Genomic DNA, 19,731 nt, shown 5'->3' with positions numbered 1-19,731 from the left:
TTGTGCCAACTTGCTCAAGGAGTGCGTCACCAGGCTACTGGCACCAATCTCTTGTGATGTCGTCGTCAAGCCATTCTCTGTGAGGTCTTTCTCTCTTTCCGGTTCCTTAAAATTTTTCCCGAACAACAACACGCTGTTAATTTCCCTGTTGTTGTCCATCCTGCATGTGTGTCCCAATAGTGCCAGTTTCATCCTCATCACTGCCTGCATCATCAGGTTGTCTTCTATGTGCTACTTTTTTCTTACTTCTACGCTGCTCACTCTTTGGGTGCAACTTAGATGCAGTATCCTTCTGTAGCACTCCATTTCGAGTGCCAATATGTGATCTGATAAGTGTTATATAATAGATGCCCAGTGAGACAGACTTCCATTGCGCAGCGCGTGGTGGCAAGTGACGTGGATTTGATTGTGTGCGTGTATGGTTATGGCAAGTAGCTGTTGATGTGTTTGTGCGTCGGTATGGGGAGCGGTGGCGCAGTGGCCAGGAGTGCATCGACAAGCAATTGAGTGAGTCCTTTAGGGAGTGAACGGGTGTGTGAATGAATAAGTGAATGAGTGTGTTGCATGAGCGAGTGCGTAACTGAAGGAATCTTGCTGGCTATAAACTAAACAAAACTATAAACTATTTTCATTTTACCAGGTAAGGTCCCCTGAGCCATATAGCTCTTCTTCAGAAGTGACTTGGCCATAAATGATAGCTCAACGATGTGGCTTATGTGGAAATATAAAGCAGCCAAATACTCTTAAACGCATGTTTCTAAATGTGGACTGAAAAACCGGAAGACCCAGAAAAAAAATCCGCGCGACCATGGAGAGCGAGACACGCACACTCCAAATACACAGCAGCAGCGAGACACGCACACTCCAAATACACAGCAGCAGCGAGACACGCACACTCCAAATACACAGCAGCAGCGAGACACGCACAACTCCAAATACACAGCAGCAGCGAGACACGCACACTCCAAATACACAGCAGCAGCGAGACACGCACAACTCCAAATACACAGCAGCAGCGAGACACGCACACTCCAAATACACAGCAGCAGCGAGACACGCACACTCCAAATACACAGCAGCAGCGAGACACGCACACTCCAAATACACAGCAGCAGCGAGACACGCACACTCCAAATACACAGCAGCAGCGAGACACGCACACTCCAAATACACAGCAGCAGCGAGACACGCACACTCCAAATACACAGCAGCAGCGAGACACGCACACTCCAAATACACAGCAGCAGCGAGACACGCACACTCCAAATATACAGCAGCAGCGAGACACGCACACTCCAAATGCACAGCAGCAGCGAGACACGCACACTCCAAATACACAGCCGCAGCGAGACACGCACACTCCAAATATACAGCAGCAGCGAGACACGCACACTCCAAATGCACAGCAGCAGCGAGACACGCACACTCCAAATACACAGCAGCAGCGAGACACGCACACTCCAAATACACAGCAGCAGCGAGACACGCACACTCCAAATGCACAGCAGCAGCGAGACACGCACACTCCAAATGCACAGCAGCAGCGAGACACGCACACTCCAAATACACAGCAGCAGCGAGACACGCACACTCCAAATACACAGCAGCAGCGAGACACGCACACTCCAAATGCACAGCAGCAGCGAGTCACGCACACTCCAAATATACAGCAGCAGCGAGAAACGCACACTCCAAATACACAGCAGCAGCGAGACACGCACAACTCCAAATACACCGCAGCAGCGAGACACGCACACTCCAAATATACAACGGCAGCGAGACACGCACACTCCAAATACACAGCAGCAGCGAGACACGCACAACTCCAAATACACAGCAGCAGCGAGACACGCACACTCCAAATATACAACGGACCGCCCGGCTTGGGTTTGATCTTCAGCGCTGTGACCCCGGACCCTCCTCAAGCAGGGTCCGAACTCGCCAAGGCTGCCTCCTGTGTGTGTAGCAGAGGTCGCAACCGGGTACCCGATACCCGTACCCTACCCGATACCCGGCTACCCGGCCGGGTACGGGTACCCGTTTGCGACCTCTGGTGTGTAGCAAGGCCTAGGGCGGGTAGGGGCTCGTTACGCTGCAACCCGAACTGTAGCCGTGGCACAAGACAAACGATGACATCGTTGACGACTGCGTAGATTGTGAAGCTGCTGCCTGGCTCGCTTCTAAAGCACCACGCTCAATGTGTGAATGGTCAATGAGTTGAGTGTGCGAGCGAGTGAGTGAGTGAGTTAACGAGTGAGCGAGTGAGTGAATGAGTGAGTTAACGAGTGAGCGAGTGAGTGAATGAGTGAGTTAACGAGTGAGCGAGTGAGTGAATGAGTGAGTTAACGAGTGAGCGAGTGAGTGAATGAGTGAGTTAACGAGTGAGCGAGTGAGTGAATGAGTGAGTTAACGAGTGAGCGAGTGAGTGAATGAGTGAGTTAACGAGTGAGCGAGTGAGTGAATGAGTGAGTTAACGAGTGAGCGAGTGAGTGAATGAGTGAGTTAACGAGTGAGCGAGTGAGTGAATGAGTGAGTTAACGAGTGAGCGAGTGAGTGAATGAGTGAGTTAACGAGTGAGCGAGTGAGTGAATGAGTGAGTTAACGAGTGAGCGAGTGAGTGAATGAGTGAGTTAACGAGTGAGCGAGTGAGTGAATGAGTGAGTTAACGAGTGAGCGAGTGAGTGAATGAGTGAGTTAACGAGTGAATGAGTGAGTGAATGAGTGAGTGAGCGAGTGAGTGAATGAGTGAGTTAACGAGTGAGCGAGTGAGTGAATGAGTGAGTTAACGAGTGAGCGAGTGAGTGAATGAGTGAGCTAACGAGTGAGCGAGTGAGTGAATGAGTGAGTGAGCGAGTGAGTGAATGAGTGAGTTAACGAGTGAATGAGTGGATGAGCAAGCTCGTGGTTACTGAGCGTTGTGTTCCGCCGCAGGAGGAGAGGCACGGGGCGGTCAGCAGACCCAGTGGGATCGACGCTCCCTCGACCATGTCGGAGCGGAGGTCTAAACTCTTAAAAGGTACGTCGCTCGCCGCTCACCGTCACAAATATCTGAACCGGTCGTGGATCTCCCTCAGGTCCACTCAGCCCTTAAATGATTACCAGGTGTGGTCTGTCAACATCACCACTAGGGAGACAAGGACAGCCGGGTGTGGTGCCGGATACCCACTCCCTCGTGTGCCATGCCGGTCTTCATAAGCCTTGTGTACGTGTGTGTGTGTACAGCTCTGGATGCAGTGGAACGCATACAGGAAACATCAAGTGACGAAGAGAAACCTCGACACGAGTGAGACACGGAACTCACCCCATTCACCTCACTCGCCTCGCCTCACTCACCACACACACACAACAGCACACCACACACACACAACAGCACACCACACACACACAACACCATGCTAACCACACCACACACAGTACAACACATTCGCCTCGCCACACTCGCCACACTGCACTGACCGCAACACTCACCACACCACATTCGCCACACTCCCAACCCTCGCACAACATACACCGTTATCATATGCCCCCAACACACACTCTCAAACCCACTCTCGCCACACACGCACTGCGCTTCAAACCCCGCGACCTGAGTTTGATTCCCACTCACGGCCACCAACACCAGTTCACTATTATCTGAACTGGTCCCGGGGCCCTTCCCTAGGTCGACTCGGCCTCAAATGAGTACCCGGTGCGGTGTGTAAACATCGCCACTAGGGAGACAAAGACGGCCAGGCGTGGTGTTGGCCACCCACCACCTCGTGTACCGTGCCGGCCTTCATAGGTGTTGCTACTCGCTAACGGCACTTGCTCCAACATTTGTCTTTTGTGTCCTGTGTGCGTGTGTGTGCACAGTGAGATAATTCTGTTGAACGAGGAGGACAGCGAGTCTCCAGATGACAAGCAGGTATTTGTTGACGCCAGTTGTAATGACGACTGGACACACTTCTCTTGAGATGGCACTTTATTGCGGACACGTTCACTTGACATCGGCGGAGACCCCCACTGCAACAGCCCCGGGTCTCCCACGCATCTCCCCCTTTTATACCAACACGAGGCCACGCCCCCCTTCTCGAACCGTCTCGTTGACTCTGGACGCTCGCTCCACCGGCAGACTCCACGGCCTCTTCCATCACCTGACCACGCTCCCTTCTAGAACATTCCCGTAGCCACCAGTCCCTTCACACTCACAACTGACTCTCCTGTCATTACCTCCCATAGCCACCAGTCCCTTCGCACTCACAACTGACTCTCCTGTCATTACCTCCCATAGCCACCAGTCCCTTCGCACTCACAACTGACTCCCCTGTCATTACCTCCCATAGCCACCAGTCCCTTCACACTCACAACTGACTCTCCTGTCATTACCTCCCATAGCCACCAGTCCCTTCGCACTCACAACTGACTCTCCTGTCATTACCTCCCATAGCCACCAGTCCCTTCGCACTCACAACTGATACCCGTGTCATTACCTCCCGTGGCCACCAGTCTCTTCAAACAACTGATACCCCTGTCATTACCTCCCATAGCCACCAGTCCCTTCTCACTCACAACTGACTCCCCTGTCATTACCTCCCGTGGCCACCAGTCCCTTCGCACTCACAACTGACTCTCCTGTCATTACCTCCCATGGCCACCAGTCCCTTCGCACTCACAACTGATACCCGTGTCATTACCTCCCGTGGCCACCAGTCCCTTCACACTCACAACTGACTCCCCTGTCATTACCTCCCGTAGCCACCAGTCCCTTCGCACTCACAACTGATACCCCTGTCATTACCTCCCATAGCCACTAGTCCCTTCACACTCACAACTGACTCCCCTGTCATTACCTCCCGTAGCCACCAGTCCCTTCGCACTCACAACTGACTCCCCTTTCATTACCTCCCGTGGCCACTAGTCCACTCACACCGCATGTAGGCTCTACTGTCAATACAATAATACTAATTATTACTATTGCACCGATTTACCTCGGAAAGCATCACTGAGACTCTTATTCAGGAGGGTTCTACCAAGTTTTCGCAGTATGTGGGAGATATTGCCGCTGTGTGTAATCCCCCGCACCTCTGATTAGCACGGTTGGCTACGTACAGAGCGAAAGAAATACGTACAGTTGAGTCATTTGCAGGTAAACTGCCAGCATTTTTTTTTGCCAATACCGGTTACGCTGTGGATTTATTTTTAAACAATGGGAGGAGGAAACCGGAGAAACCCAAGGAAACCCATGCAGGACAGCAGGCGACAGAGAGAGAGAGAGAGATGATGTACCAACTCCACTCGGTGAGGGCGGCCTTAGTGGGGAGTCGAACCCAGGCGACGAGTGCCACCACGAGCTCTCTCCCGCCGCTCCAACCTAAACTCTTCAACTAAACTATTTTTATTTGACCAGGTAAGGCCTATGGAGCTCCATAGCTCGTTTTCAGAAGCGACCTGGCGATCAGAAATGATAGCCCAACAAAGTGGGTTTCCATCGCGTGGAAATGTATCCCAGCAGGCAAATACTCTCTACACGCATGGCGTCGATTCTAAATGTGGAGGAGAAAACTGGAGGACCCGCAACAAAATCCATGCGACCACGGGGAGAGAGACACGCAAACTCGAAATATACAGCAGCAGGTAACACAAGTCTCCGTCATCAGGTGGGACCGTCACAGCCAGATTAGCTGCATCAAATTGAACCCATGACCTCCTGTAGGCCAGGCGAGGTAGTTAACGTCTCCTAGCCACCGTTGACTGTCACTGTTCACCTCTGATGCTGCGGCGGCCAGCCACGGGACTCGTGGTTCTTCTGGGCGTGCCGCTGGTGATGGACGTGGCGATGAACCCACGACCTCCTGTAGACCAGGCGAGGTAGTTAACATCTCCTAGCCACCGCGGCGTCCCGCTGCTGCCGCATTTTGCCACACGGCTGAATCTGCGTGCCGCTTTTTATGTCCCAAGGAGGTGAAGAGCGTGGCGTTCACCATCCCGCTGAGGACGGATCTGACCAAGGACGTGTCCATGGTTCAGCTGTCTCCGCTGAGGCACCTCAATACGGAATGCGGTGATGTCAAGGTGGGTTCTGCCACGGTGGCGAGGAGATGTTAACTACCTCGCCTGGTATACAGGAGGTCTTGGGTTCGATCCTGACCCTGATGCTTGCTGCTGTATATTTGGAGTTGCGTGTCTCTCTCTCTTTCACCGTGGTCTTGTGAATTTTTCCCGGGGTCCTCCGGTTTTTCCCTCCACACTGAGCGTTTAAGAGTATTTGGCTGAATCTTGATTTGACGCTTTCGTGACTGCAGGAATCCATACTCTTTGGTTCTTTCGGTGAAGTCACGTAGGTAGAAATAAAATTAAACAAATCACGACGTTTCGATCGCAACACAAGCGGTTGTCTTCATGACGACCGCTTGTGTTGCGATCGAAACGAATTTGGCTGCTTTAAATTTCCAAGTGACAAGCCGCTTCGTTGAGCTGTCGTTTGTGATGTTCAGTTCGCTTCTGAAAAAGAGCTACATAGCTCGGTGGGCCTTACCGGGTTAAATACAAAATTGTTTAGTTTAGGTTGGGGTCGGCGTCGTGCGGATTTCAGCAGCGGTCACAGTAGGTAACGCGCCACGGTTGGTCGATCGTCAGGTCGCGTGCGGTGGGGTAAAGTGTGGGTACCCCACCTCTTCCGAAAACGTCTGGCCGGCGTGGGGTCAAGGGGAGAAATATATTCCCAGAGGGGCTCTCCAGAGCTCCCACTCTTGGGGGGTCTTTCTGTCAACAGCGGTGCGAGTAAGACGTTGCAGGGCTGCGCCTCTTTATCCTTTGTGCGTACATATGTTGAACTTCTTTCGCACCGTACGTTGCCAACCGTGCTCATCGGAGTTGCAGGGGGAAGGACAACAAACTAAACACAAGAAGCACTTCTCAAGAAATTAGTTTGTCAATTCTAGTGCTTGTGACGTGGCGGTGGTGACGATGTGGCGGTGGTGACGATGTGGCGGTGGTGACGATGTGGCGGTGGTGACGATGTGGCGGTGACGATACGGCGGTGGTGACGATGTGGCGGTGGTGACGATGCGGCGGTGGTGACGATGCGGCGGTGGTGACGATGTGGCGGTGACGATGCGGCGGTGGTGACGATGCGGCGGTGGTGACGATGCGGCGGTGGTGACGATGCGGCGGTGGTGACGATGCGGCGGTGGTGACGATGCGGCGGTGGTAACGATGCGGCGGTGGTGACGATGCGGCGGTGGTGACGATGCGGCGGTGGTGACGCGGTGGTGACGCGGTGGTGGTGGTGACGCGGTGGTGGTGACGTGGTGGTGGTGACGCGGTGGTGGTGGTGACGCGGTGGCGGTGGTGACGCGGTGGTGGTGGTGACGCGGTGGCTGTGACGCGGTGTGTGTTGTGCGCAGAAGTCTACGAGCTCGTACTTCGCCAAAGGAGGACGCGGGATACGAACGTCGCCCACCCAGACCAGGGCCCGGTTGCCCTCCACGGAAAACTCGTCCAGGTAGAGAACTCGGCGAGGTCGCTTCCGGGGTTCCACAATCTGTAGCCCATTACGCTTCTGTTGAACTTCTTTCGAATCGTACGCAGCCAGCCGTGCCAATCGAAGGCGCGGATGGGGGAAGGGCGGCAAATGTGGCAGGGTGGTGACAGCGCAGTGCCGACACTCCTGCCTCGAAAATCAAGAAAGCACCTGGGTTCGTTTCCCAACTCCTGACGCCTCTCTGTGTGGAGTTTGTACGCTCTCCCCCTGTTCTGCGTGTCTTGCCTCCTGCCATACGCTGGAAAATAGGCATTTACATTATTGTTCAACTGACTCGTAACCTTTTGGCCACTCCACCACCTCTCCAGTGAAAGTTCTCCAGAATCCGGCAAAATGTTGGGATTGTGGTGTGGGGTATGGAGAGCGAACGGATTTATTTAAATACATTTTGTCTGCGATTATTTTTTGCTTGTCATGTGCATTTTTTCTTGTTATTTATGTATTCATATTGTTTTAAATTTGCTAAGTAGTGGGGAACTTTTTTGTACGGAACTGAATAATTGATGTGCAATTGCATGAATGACGCTCTATAAAATTAAATTATTATTATTAATGATGATGAGTAAACAGCCATTATTATTAATAACCGAGTTGGCCAAAACATCCCAACATAGCACCCCAGAGCTCAGGCAGTCGTTGTTGGCTCCGGTTCTGGCCGCCTTGCCTCCCGTCCGTCTGTGGTTTACGCGACAACCTCGCAGCTCTTACAGATTCAGCAGCAGCGGTTCGTGCTTTCGCTGCGCGACGAACCAGGCAAATTACCCGAGTTCGATTCCCGCTCACGGCCACCAACAGCGGTGACGATTATCTTGAACTGGTCCTGGGGCCCTCCCCTAGGTCGACTCGGCCTCAAATGAGTACCCGGTGCTGTGTGTAAACATCGCCGGGCGTGGTGTTGGCCACCCACCCCCTCGTGCGCCGTGCCGGCCTTCCTTTGCAGGTGCTGCTCGCAAACGGCACTTGCCCCGGCGGTCGTGTGAAGGCTATACGGGGAGGATCCTTTGTCTTGTCTTGTTGTGCCACTGCACCGTCTGGCCTAGGGAGCAGCTGCGCCCGCTGCGCAGCAGCCCGCAGGCGTCCACGGCGGGCGGCACGCTGGTGGGAGGGCGCTGGTTCCTGCACGCCAACGCCCAGAGCAAGGAGCCATCCCCGCGGTGAGCGCAGCCAGGCGCCTCCGGTGGGAGTCGCTCTTCACGCGGATTTCTCGTTGTTCGTTGTTACGGTGCCGGCGCCGGTGCCAGCGTGCCGTGGCTGCTGCTGCCGCCAGGCCGCTGTGTTTTGCAGAGGGGAGGGGCGGGCAGGGGGGGCGTAGGTTGCGGGAGTTTCGAAGTTGGTGAATGTGTATATTTATTTACGTATGTTGAAATAAGTCTAGTGTCGTCATGTATAGTAGTTTAGTGTATAATGAAGTGTATTGCGTAGTGTGTGTAGTGTATAGTGTAATGTATTGTAGTGTATAGTGTAGTGTAGTGTATAGTGTAGTGTATAGTGTAGTGTATTCTAGTGTATAGCGTAGTGTATAGTGTAGTGTATTCTAGTGTATTGTATTCTAGTGTATAGCATAGTGTATAGCGTAGTGTATTCTAGTGTATAGCGTAGTGTATAGTGTAGTGTATTCTAGTGTATTGTATTCTAGTGTATAGCGTAGTGTATAGTCTATTGTATTCTAGTGTATAGCTTAGTGTATAGCGTAGTGTATAGTGTAGTGTATTCTAGTGTATTGTATTCTAGTGTATAGCGTAGTGTATAGCGTAGTGTATTCTAGTGTATAGTGTAGTGTATAGTGTAGTGTATTCTAGTGTATTGTATTCTAGTGTATAGCGTAGTGTATAGCGTAGTGTATAGTGTAGTGTATAGTGTAGTGTATAGTGTAGTGTATAGTGTAGTGTATAGCGTAGTGTATAGCGTATTGTGTATGTATGTTGAACTTCCTTTGCACCGTACATAGCCAACCGTGCTAACCGGAGGACAACAAACTAAACGCACAAAGCAGTTTTAAAGAAGTCAGTTTTCACTCTAGACGATATCAAAGTGCTTAGCTCCAGTGGCTTCCTAATATCGGAGGGGAGAGCGTTCCAGACGGCCGCAGAAGTGCATCTGAAAGTGCCCGCCATCTTGTGACCATCTTTGTTGGATGGCCAGCCTAAAGCCGTTGCTTGTTCATTACGAGAGTGTGTGTTACGGATGTGTGTGTTGTGAGTGTGTGTGTTGTGTGTGTGTTGTGAGTGTGTGTGTTGTGTGTTTGTTGTGAGTGTGTGTTGTGAGAGTGTGTGTGTTGTGAGTGTGTGATATGATTGCGCAAGTGGATTGATTGTTACGAGTGTGTGTTGTGAGTGTGTGTTGTGAGTCTGTGTGTTGTGAGCGTGTGTGTGTTGTGAGTGTGTGTGTGTTGTGAGTGTGTGTGTGTGTTGTGAGTGTGTGTGTGTGTTGTGAGTGTGTGTGTGTTGTGAGCGTGTGTGTTGTGAGCGTGTGTGTTGTGAGCGTGTGTGTTATGGGTGTGTGTGTGTGTTGTGAGTGTGTGTGTTGTGAGCGTGTGTGTTGTGAGCGTGTGTGTTGTGTGTGTGTGTGTTGTGAGTGTGTGTGTTGTGAGTGTGTATTACGAGCGTGTGAGCAGAGTGTTCGTTGCGAGCGAGTGTGTAATGAGCATGTGTGGTGAGAGACGCGAATAAGAACAACCCCCGCCCCGCTGTGTTTGTCTAACAGCAAGGATGGTGACACGACTGTGAGGCCGCAGCTCTACCCCGTGGTGGTGCTGGGAGTGAAGGACAGACTCGGCAATGGCAGTGACTCCGTGACCCGGGTGACCTCCGCTGCTGATGCAGCAGGTAACTGCGCTCAAGTCCTTGTGAACCACAGCAAGCGTGCTCCTCTGGGCAGCGCGGCAGCGGAGGCCGACCCCGGTTTGAAATTCGAACGTGTCTGAAAAATAAGAGCCGATGAGCAAAGCCGCCCAGAATGCCGTCGGTTCTCGGCCGTCTGATTTGGCATCGGTTTGTGTTTTGTGCAACATTTTGGATTTCATCTGCAATGCGGTTGTTGTTTTTTGCGCTCCTAGATTTCTGTTCGGCTGCCGCTGTTGTTGTTTTCGTCGTTGTCGTTGCTCCGGTAGCGGTTTGCGTCGTCGCTCGACTCGCTTCGATGCTATCGCTCGAGTCTAGTTCTATTTTACCAGGCCTAAGGCCCTCTGAGCTATGTAGCTCCTTTTTCAGAAGTCACCTGGCCATAAATGATGGCTCAACAAAGTGGCTTATCTCGTGGAAATTTATGATTCTAAATGTGGAGGGAAAAACCGGAGGGCCAAATATACAGCAGCAGGCCTCATGGTCGGTGTCCAACCCACAACCTCCTGCATACCAGGCGAGGTAGTGAACATCTCACTCTTGCAAACGAGATTTCCCCCCCCCCCCACTCTCTCTTGAGCCTCGTGACTTCTCGCCTGCTGCAACAAAAATAAAGCTGACGAAACTCCTGACGCCCGTGCGTGCGTCTTCCCCCCACCCCACCCACCCCCCTGCCCCACCCACCCCCCCACCCCCCCTCCCCCCGGCGCGTCGTGACGCCCGCTGGTGCACGCAGACGACGACTCCCTGGACGCCGCCGCCGCCAACGTGGAGAAGGCGTCGGAGTTTTGCCGCAAGGTGATTTTCAAGCGGGGCGGCAGGGACGTGACGGCGGGCGGCCTCCTGCTCTCCCCCGGCACGCCCACGGAGCCGGCCTCCGCCAACGTCACCGCCCATCGCTCGGCGGTGAGAGGGACGCGCCGCCCCTTGCCCCTTGCCCCTTGCCCCTTGCCCCACGTTTCGGCCTAGCGCGGGGCGTCAATCCCCGCGCACCTGTAGCCGCGTCGGTTGCTGCTGCGCCCTCCGTGTGTGTGTGTGTACGTTGAACTTCTTTCGCGCCGTACGTAGCCAACCGCGCTCATCGGAGGTGCGGGGGGGGGTAGAAGGACAACAAACTAAGCACAAAAAGCAGTGCACAGCTCCCAATGGCTTCCTCATATTGGAAGAGACCCACAAAAATCCTCATATAGAACCATAGACAACCCAGAGAGCCCATAGAGAACTAACAGAAACCCATAGAGACCCACACTCATGTGTATGTACGTATCGAACCGTAGAGAACCCACAGAGACCCATAGAGACCCACACTCATGTGTATGTACGTATCGAACTGTAGAAAACTAACAGAGACCCATAGAGACCCAAACTCATGTGCATGTACGTATCGAACTGTAGAGAACCCACAGAGACCCATAGACACCCACACTCATGTGTATGTACGTATAGAACTGTAGAGAACTAACAGAGACCCATAGAGACCCACACTCATGTGCATGTACGTATCGAACTGTAGAGAACCCACCGAGACCCATAGAGACCCACACTCATGTGCATGTACGTATCGAACTGTAGAAAACCCACCGAGACCCATAGAGACCCACACTCGTGTGCATGTACGTAGGCATCTGGTTGAACTTCTTTCGCGCCGTGCGTAGCCGACCGTGCTCATCGGAGGTGCAGGGGGAAGAACAATGGCGGCAGTGCGGTCAGGGGCTCGATGTCGAGGAGGGCTGCTGCTGCTGGTCATGACGAGAGCGCTTCAGCAGAGAGAGAGTTTGTGTGGCCCTCCCCCCTGCCTCCGCCTCCGTTGAAGGAGTGTAGATAACAGCGGTGTTTACTGTGTGGTTCTGTAGTGTTGGTTGCATGGCCACAATCCCACTCCTGTGGCTTGTCTTTAACGTATCTCGATGAGTATGTGTCTCTGAGTCTCTGAGCGCCTCAATTGGTTGACTATACGGTCCATGGTTTGCATTGCATGGCCACAATTGCGTTACTGTGGCTTGTGATTAATGTATCTACTTGTTTCTGTGTCTCCGTGAGTATCTATGTATCTCTATAGGTCTCTGTGTGTCTCTATGTGTCTCAATGGGTTTACTAGACATAGCCAAACGTGCTAATCGGAGGTGCGAGATCGGTTTCTCCGTGTGTCCGTGTCGAGACGAGGTCGTGGGCCGTGCCGAGTCGAGGTCACCGCAGTATGTTAATGCGCTCGCTCGCTCTCTCAGTTGCGCCCGTCCCTCGACGGCGCTGACAAACAGTTCTGGGCGGTCTGCAACAACTGTGGCAAGAAGAGCGAGAACCTCACCACGTGCGACTCGTGCCACAAGGTGATCCCCGACACGGCGCGCAAGCGCCTCAAGGAAGCGGCCGAGGGCGGCGGCGGAACCGGCGCCGCCAGCGGTGCCAGCGGGACGGGGAGCGGCACGTCCAGCAACTACCAGCACCTGACGGCGATCGGCAAGAGGTCGCCGCTGCTGCTGACGCTGAGCCTGCGGGCGCAGAATGCATACAGGTCGCCGGAGGAGCGCCTGCAGGCCGTAGAGGTGGGTGGACAACCTCCCCTCGCCCCATTGTGAGCCGACGTTGCGGCGATTTCGGGAGAATGTGGCCGGCTTGCTCGTGCGGTCGTGACCGCGGTTGGGGTGTTGTTGTGACTGTGGTTGTGGTGTAGTTGTGACTGTGGTGTAGTTGTGAGTGGTTGCACTGTGGTCGCGACTGTGGTTGTGGTGTAGTTGTGAGTGGTTGCACTGTGGTCGCGACTGTGGTTGTGGTGTAGTTGTGAGTGGTTGCACTGTGGTCGCGACTGTGGTTGTGGTGTAGTTGTGAGTGGTTGCACTGTAGTTGTGACTGTGGTTGTGGTGTAGTTGTGAGTGGTTGCACTGTAGTTGTGACTGTGGTTGTGGTGTAGTTGTGGCTGTGGTTGTGGTGTAGTTGTGACTGTGGTTGTGGTGTAGTTGCGACTGTGGTTGTGGTGTAGTTGCGACTGTGGTTGTGGTGTAGTGAGTGGTTGCACTGTGCTTGCGACTGTGGTTGCGTGTGCGGTCTTAACCGTGGTTGCGCGCGTGCAGTTGGAACTGGTTGCGCGCGCGCTTAAGAATTGGCCGCTCGCTAACGGCACTCGCCCCGCCGCGTCCTGCAAAAGCTACGAGGGAGGTATCTTTGTCTCTGCTTGCGAGTGCAGTCGGCTGCCTTGAGGCTGAGATCGAACGACTTCAGCGGAGTGTCGCCGCTGGGCAGACCCGACCACGTCAGACTCGCCCACAGCGGAAGCAGCACCGTCCCTCGCACGTCCGTGCGGGGCAGAGGGAGGGGGAGGGGTCGTGGGGCGCGGAAGCCTCAGCTGCCCACGGAGCCGAGTGAGTGACCTCTGGACGAGCCGCGCGACCTCCGGGCCTGGTAGTCGAGTCGTCAGCGACGTGTTTACAATCACGGGGTGGAAACCCCCGGTGAGCCGGACTCCGGATGGCCGGGGCTTGTCAACAAAAACAACGTCTGTGAAATAAAGTGGACTGTAGATTATCCGCGTGCGGATTGTCCAATTTTCAGATGAACCGCGCGCACCTGAGATTTTGACGTAAATTAATAACTCATGGATTTTCCCTGAAGCCGAAATTCACGTTCAAAAATCATTTCTAAATTGTTATTCTCGGAAATGTTCATTACTAGTCACGTGCTTCGATCGAACAAATATGTTGCTCCGGTGAATTTGATATCCACGTGATCGCTCCTTCAGTACAGTAGTTGCAATATCTTTACAACAGTGGGCTGAGTTTTATTGATTTTGATTGGCGTGGCTCTACTGCTGTCCACCTCGTGGGTCGAGTGTTCTGCGCGGGAACAGGAAAGTTCTTGCTCTTTGGTTTTTTCGGTAAAGTCACGTAGGTAAAACAATTAATAAAATAAAATAAATGGAAACAACTATATTAAATCACGACGTTTCGGAGGCAACACAAGCCTCCCTCATCAGCTGTAAAAAGGCACGGCAAAATAACTAGCCAGAGTTATTTGTGATGAGACATTTAGTTTTCATTTATTTTATTTTATTAATTGTTTTACCTACGTGACTTTACCGAAAAAACCAAAGAGTACGATTCCTTGCAGTCACGAAAGCTTCAAATCTAGAAGGAAAGTTGTTATCACTGAGCCACGCGCGCATCCATCGGTCGATCGTTTTTGGAATAGAGATCCGCGGAAAATGTATCTTTATAGATTATACGCGATTTTGAATTTTCCGCGGTCGTCCTCGCCTTCATTAGCGCGGATAATCGAGAGTCTACTGTACTTGAAATGTAAAAACGATAGCAGAAGTAATATAACATGGGACCTTTTTTGGCAGAATCAAAGTATGAAAAATAAGAATAGGTTTCACCCTTTGTGGCAAGAAAACAATCGGTGCTAAGATTCAGTTTCATTTATTGGCGACAGCCCTGTGAGCCGTGTGGATCTTGACTCGGGTGCAACCGCAACAAACAAACACACGAACATGTTCAATCGCCAAACAGAAACCCCTTTAGCAAGGAATAAAGTCTGCATTAACCACACTTGCTGGTGGCGGATATGCAAACAAAGCATGCTCCGATAATTAAAAATTCATTTTTTCTCCTTGAAAAAGCTTTTTATTTGGTGTTTGAACATCCTAACACCTGTATTGTTGCCACAAAGAGAAAACCCTAATCTTTTGTTTCTCAAGTCATGAAATAATTAAATGCAATATGTTACATAATATAATATGTAAGCATGAGAGGTTTTTTGCGTTAGATCGCGTAAATATATAAATGTGGCGTTAAAACCCGACACAGCCAACTAGTAAGGGTTGTCACGTAAACAGAACGTGGCCAATTCGTCACCAGTACAGCACTAGTGTATAGTGTATAGTGCAGTGTATAGTAGTGTAGTATATAGTGTAGTGTATAGTGCAGTGTATAGTAGTGTAGTATATAGTGTAGTGTATAGTGCAGTGTATAGTAGTGTAGTGTATAGTGTAGTGTATAGTGCAGTGTATAGTAGTGTAGTATATAGTGTAGTGTATAGTGCAGTGTATAGTAGTGTAGTATATAGTGTAGTGTATAGTGCAGTGTATAGTAGTGTAGTATATAGTGTAGTGTATAGTGCAGTGTATAGTAGTGTAGTGTATAGTGTAGTGTATAGTGTAGTGTATAGTAGTGTAGTATATAGTGTAATATACTAGTACATCACACCGGTGTGTTGGAGAGCAAAGCCACAACATTTACAATCTGAGTACTGTGACATTTCGCCACTAATTACAACCAGCTTCATCAGGCGACAGCCAGGTTTGCGGAGAAGTCCACCTGTTTCGTTCCTTATGTAGCGGCGCAGATGTGGTGACCACGCTTCTGCGCTCTTACGCAAAGTGGTGGGGGGGGAGAGGATTAATGAGTCAACGTACATTATGCATGCGCATTATGCGAGCCCTTTGATCTTGTCCTTCCTCTCCATTGTATGTATTTAAATAGCTGTACCAACGGTAATTCCTATTGAAGTATGGTGCCGTGTATAGGTTCGCATTTAAACATTTGATTATTTGACGATTTGCTTCCACGCAGCACTAAGTCAGTCGCTATCCGAACGGTAAAATTTTGTTTAATTTCTTTAGTCGCTAGTGTTGCACAGAATTTCAACATTATCAAAATCAATTGAGTGTCCTTGTTGGCACGCGTGTTTTGCTACTGCTGACAGTTGCATTTGGGAGTATTTCATATTTCTCTGATGTTCTTGTAGTCTCGTGCTGATCATTCGGCTCTCCAACACACCGGTGTGCTGTACTAGTGACGAATTGGCACGTTCTGTTTACGTGACAACCCTTACTCGTTGGCTGTGTCGGGTGGTGGCGGATTTTAACGACACATTTACACATTTACGCTATCCAACCCCAAAATAACCTCTTATGGATGACATTGGTTTGCGAAAGTCTACGTGTTAAACTAATATATAAGCACAATAATGGTTTCTCCCTCCCACGCTCCCTCCCCTCCAGTCGTGCTGTCGAGTGACGATGAGGACGAGGAGAACGAGACTCGGAGCTCCGGCACCACCACCCCGACCTCGACGCCGCTGTTGGTGTCTGAGCTCGACACGGGCTGGTGTGCCACCCCCACCAGCACCGCCAGCACCGCCAGCGCCGCCAACTCCTCGGCCTGCGCTTCCCCCATCGCCACGTCCATCACCAGCGGCACGCCCAGGGGGACCACAAGTCCCGTGGCTGGCCGCCGCAGCATCAGAGGTGAGCAGTGGCAGTCAACGGTGGCTAGGAGATGTTAACTACCTCGCCAGCTTTGCAGAAGGTTGTGGGTTCGATCCCGATCCTGACGCCTGCTGCTGTATATTTGGAGTTTGCTTGTCTCTCTCTCTTCATCATCACGGTGGCTAGGAGATGTTAACTACCTCGCCAGGTATACAGGAGGTCGTGGGTTCGATCCCGACCCCGACGCCTGCTGCTGTATATTTGGAGTTTGCGGTGTCTCTCTCCCCGTGGTCTCGTGGATTTTTCTCCGGGTCCTCCGGTTTTTCCCACCACATTTAGAATCGACTTCACGCGTTTACAGTATTTGGCTACTATAAATTTACACGTGAAAAGCCACTTCGTCGAGCTATCATTTGTGGCCAGGTCGCTTCTGTAAAAATAACGACGTTAGTTAACGGGGTTGTCCTGTGGATAAGACTTTGCCCTCGCCATGGGAATGAGGACTTTCCACCGCTGGCTCAGCAGGGTGGTAAACAAGAGATGACCACCAATGCCTCAAAGTACTCGCATAGCTGCTACTCGTATTCTTGTGCAGGGAAATTGCGTTCTCAGGTCCATACAGCATACAGCTGTTTCAATACGGGCAAAAAAAAAAAATTTTGCGTTTTAGTTTCTCCCTTGTGATGGGACTTGGAGATCTATAAGGGCACGGGGTCACCAATCGGGTCTAATTTGGTCTGTAATAAAGTAGGCACTGATAAGGGGTTGACAGGTATGTACTCGTGAGCAGCAGGAAATCATCTTCTTGGTTCTTTCGGTAAAGTCACGTAGAAGGGAAGTAATTAAATAATAAAAAAATAATAAAAATTATTACTTCCCTTCTACGTGACTTTACCGAAAGAACCAAGAAGATGAATCCCTGCAGTCACGAAAGCTTTAAATCGAAATCAGCAGGAAATCATTCTGACGTCCACCGCAGTTTCCAGTTTGCTCTGGCGTGCCGTGGTGAGGAGATTTTATCTCTTTTGCCTGCTGCGCAGGAATTCGTGGGTTCGATCCGAAGCCCTGACGAGGCCTCTTCTTATATGTTTGGAGTCCGCTTTGTTCTCTCGCTCTCTCTCTCAATGGGTGGTCTTGTGGATCGTTCTGCCAGTTCCTCCGGTGTTTTCCCTCGACTCGAGTCTAGATTATTTGGCTCCCACGCTGTGATTGTGATATCGGCCACTTTGCTGAGCTATTATCACGTGTGGCCAGATCGCCTCTGAAAAAATAGCGAATCCCTCGGTGGGCTCGAGCTCGTGGATAATAGAATCATCGAGTAAAGTAGAGCAGCAGACCACGACGTTGTCATCGAGCCCCTGAGCACACCTTGTCATCATACGCAAGAGCAGATATGTCGAATTAAAAATTGACAATAAAAACAAATACACGTCCCGCAACGACAGTCCACACAAAACGACTATTTGCAAAAACAAGCCCGTGATAAATTATTAAAGGATGTGGAAAGTAACTCGCGTCCGACAGACCGTCCTTCCGTTTGTCCGACTCTCCATCCATCCTACCGGCCGATGGACCATCTGTCCAACCGACCGATGGTCCATCAGCCGTCCATCCGACCGACCAACCGTCCGTCCGTCGGACCATCCATCCGTCCGACCGACCGGCTGGGCATCCGTCGGACTGTCCGTCCGACCGGCCAACCGTCCATCGGACCGTCTGTCGGACCATCCATCCATCCGGCCGGCCATCCGTCGGACTGTCCGTCCATCAGACCGACCGTCTGACCGTCCGTCCCTGTCCCCGTAGAGCCGAGCGACCGTCGCGAGACCTCGTCGCCCGTCTCGGGCCCGTGCTCGGCCGACGAGCGTCCCGCGCTGCTGAGCGACGACGCGGCGTCGGTGGACGAACAGCCCGCGGCCGGCGACCAGCCCGCGGGAGGAGACGACGACGACGGAGACTTTGGGAGCCTCTTCCAGATGTCCACGAAATCCACCATGAGCATCAAGGCCAGGATGAAGAACAAGGTGGGGGAGCTCGCCCCGCTGGGCCTGTGAGGGCCTGGCTCGCCGGAATGTATAAATATATACGATTAGACATTCACCACTTTTCCCGTTCACCGCCGAATCTCGGAACGCGCCAGCGTCGTCGTAGCATCGTCGTTTTTAAAGACGTTGCTGCTCACCACACAGAACCGTAGCGGCACGACCGCCGCCACTCTACGATAGCTGGCACCAAACTGTGCCACGCGCCCTTCCCAAATGGCCTTGCGGGAGCCTTAGTACCGATTAAGTTATTTTATCTTGATAATTGGTTTTTTACCCTTTTATCTGGCAACAAAACTGGCACATTTTTTTTTTACAAGGAGTCATTTTTGGTTTAAAGCTTTCGTGACTGCAGGGATTCATCTTCTTGGTTCTTTCGGTAAAGTCACGTAGAAGGGAAGTAATAAAATAATAAAAATAAAACATAACAAAATAATTCTCACGACGTTTAGGCCACAACGCAAGCAGCCGTCCTCAGGTGAAGAACAGGTCTGTCGAGAAGGCTGCCACAGAGGGTTTAGCAACCCCGGCGACGGTCGCGCCAGTCGCTCGTCGTGGTCGCGCCGCCGCTGCTGCTGCCACCGCTGCGTAGCTCTCCGGCGTGTGTCTCTGGTTGTCGCGCGATTTCCGACGTTTTGCCCCCCCCCCTTCCCCCCCACCCCGTTCCCCTCAACCCCCTCCCCCCTTACACGGTGCCGGAAGCTTCTTCAGGGAACGGATATGGAAGCTCCCCCACCTTGGTAGCTGGCCGCTCGCTAACAGCACGGTTGGCTACGCACGGTGCGGAAGAAGTTCAGTGTGCGTGCGTACAGCAGTCTGTTAGAGGGATGCGGTGTGGTGAGGAGGTGTCTCCTTTTCTCTGCTTGTGCGTGCGACCTCGCAGTTTGGTCAAAGCCCGGTGCCGGTGAAACGGCCGCGTCTCGCGGTGGGGAGGAGGGGGTCCCGCGGCGGCAGCAGCGGCGCCAGCACGGCCGCCAGGCCGGCGGCAACGGCCGCCCCCAGCAGGCTGGCGGGGCTTGACGAGTCAGCCGCCATCAGCCTGGTGTGCCGCATGTTCCGTGTGGGGACGCTCAAGATCAGGGAGCCGTGCCTCGCCGTGGTGACAACGCACGCGGCTTCACACAA

The 19,731-nt window shown here is 52.2% G+C and overlaps 1 protein-coding gene across 1 annotated transcript in view; it reads left to right on the top strand.

The window, feature by feature from the left end:
- Nucleotides 1-19,731, top strand: part of LOC144735877 (uncharacterized) — a 45,369-nt gene that overhangs the window by 12,408 nt on the left and 13,230 nt on the right. Inside the window, exons 3-15 of the mRNA XM_078618440.1 lie at nucleotides 2,932-3,016; nucleotides 3,223-3,283; nucleotides 3,853-3,904; nucleotides 5,938-6,051; nucleotides 7,386-7,483; nucleotides 8,563-8,676; nucleotides 10,226-10,347; nucleotides 11,099-11,268; nucleotides 12,588-12,905; nucleotides 13,544-13,718; nucleotides 16,358-16,603; nucleotides 18,371-18,588; nucleotides 19,490-19,705. Coding sequence (XP_078474566.1) covers nucleotides 2,986-3,016; nucleotides 3,223-3,283; nucleotides 3,853-3,904; nucleotides 5,938-6,051; nucleotides 7,386-7,483; nucleotides 8,563-8,676; nucleotides 10,226-10,347; nucleotides 11,099-11,268; nucleotides 12,588-12,905; nucleotides 13,544-13,718; nucleotides 16,358-16,603; nucleotides 18,371-18,588; nucleotides 19,490-19,705 — 1,935 coding nt within the window. The 5' untranslated portion in view covers nucleotides 2,932-2,985. The remainder of the gene's footprint in view (nucleotides 1-2,931; nucleotides 3,017-3,222; nucleotides 3,284-3,852; nucleotides 3,905-5,937; nucleotides 6,052-7,385; nucleotides 7,484-8,562; nucleotides 8,677-10,225; nucleotides 10,348-11,098; nucleotides 11,269-12,587; nucleotides 12,906-13,543; nucleotides 13,719-16,357; nucleotides 16,604-18,370; nucleotides 18,589-19,489; nucleotides 19,706-19,731) is intronic.

Source organism: Lampetra planeri, chromosome 57 (genome assembly GCF_965212315.1).
Source record: "Lampetra planeri chromosome 57, kcLamPlan1.2.h2, whole genome shotgun sequence".
In the NCBI taxonomy this organism is placed as follows: domain Eukaryota; kingdom Metazoa; phylum Chordata; class Hyperoartia; order Petromyzontiformes; family Petromyzontidae; genus Lampetra; species Lampetra planeri.
This window is presented reverse-complemented; position numbering and strand designations above follow the sequence as displayed.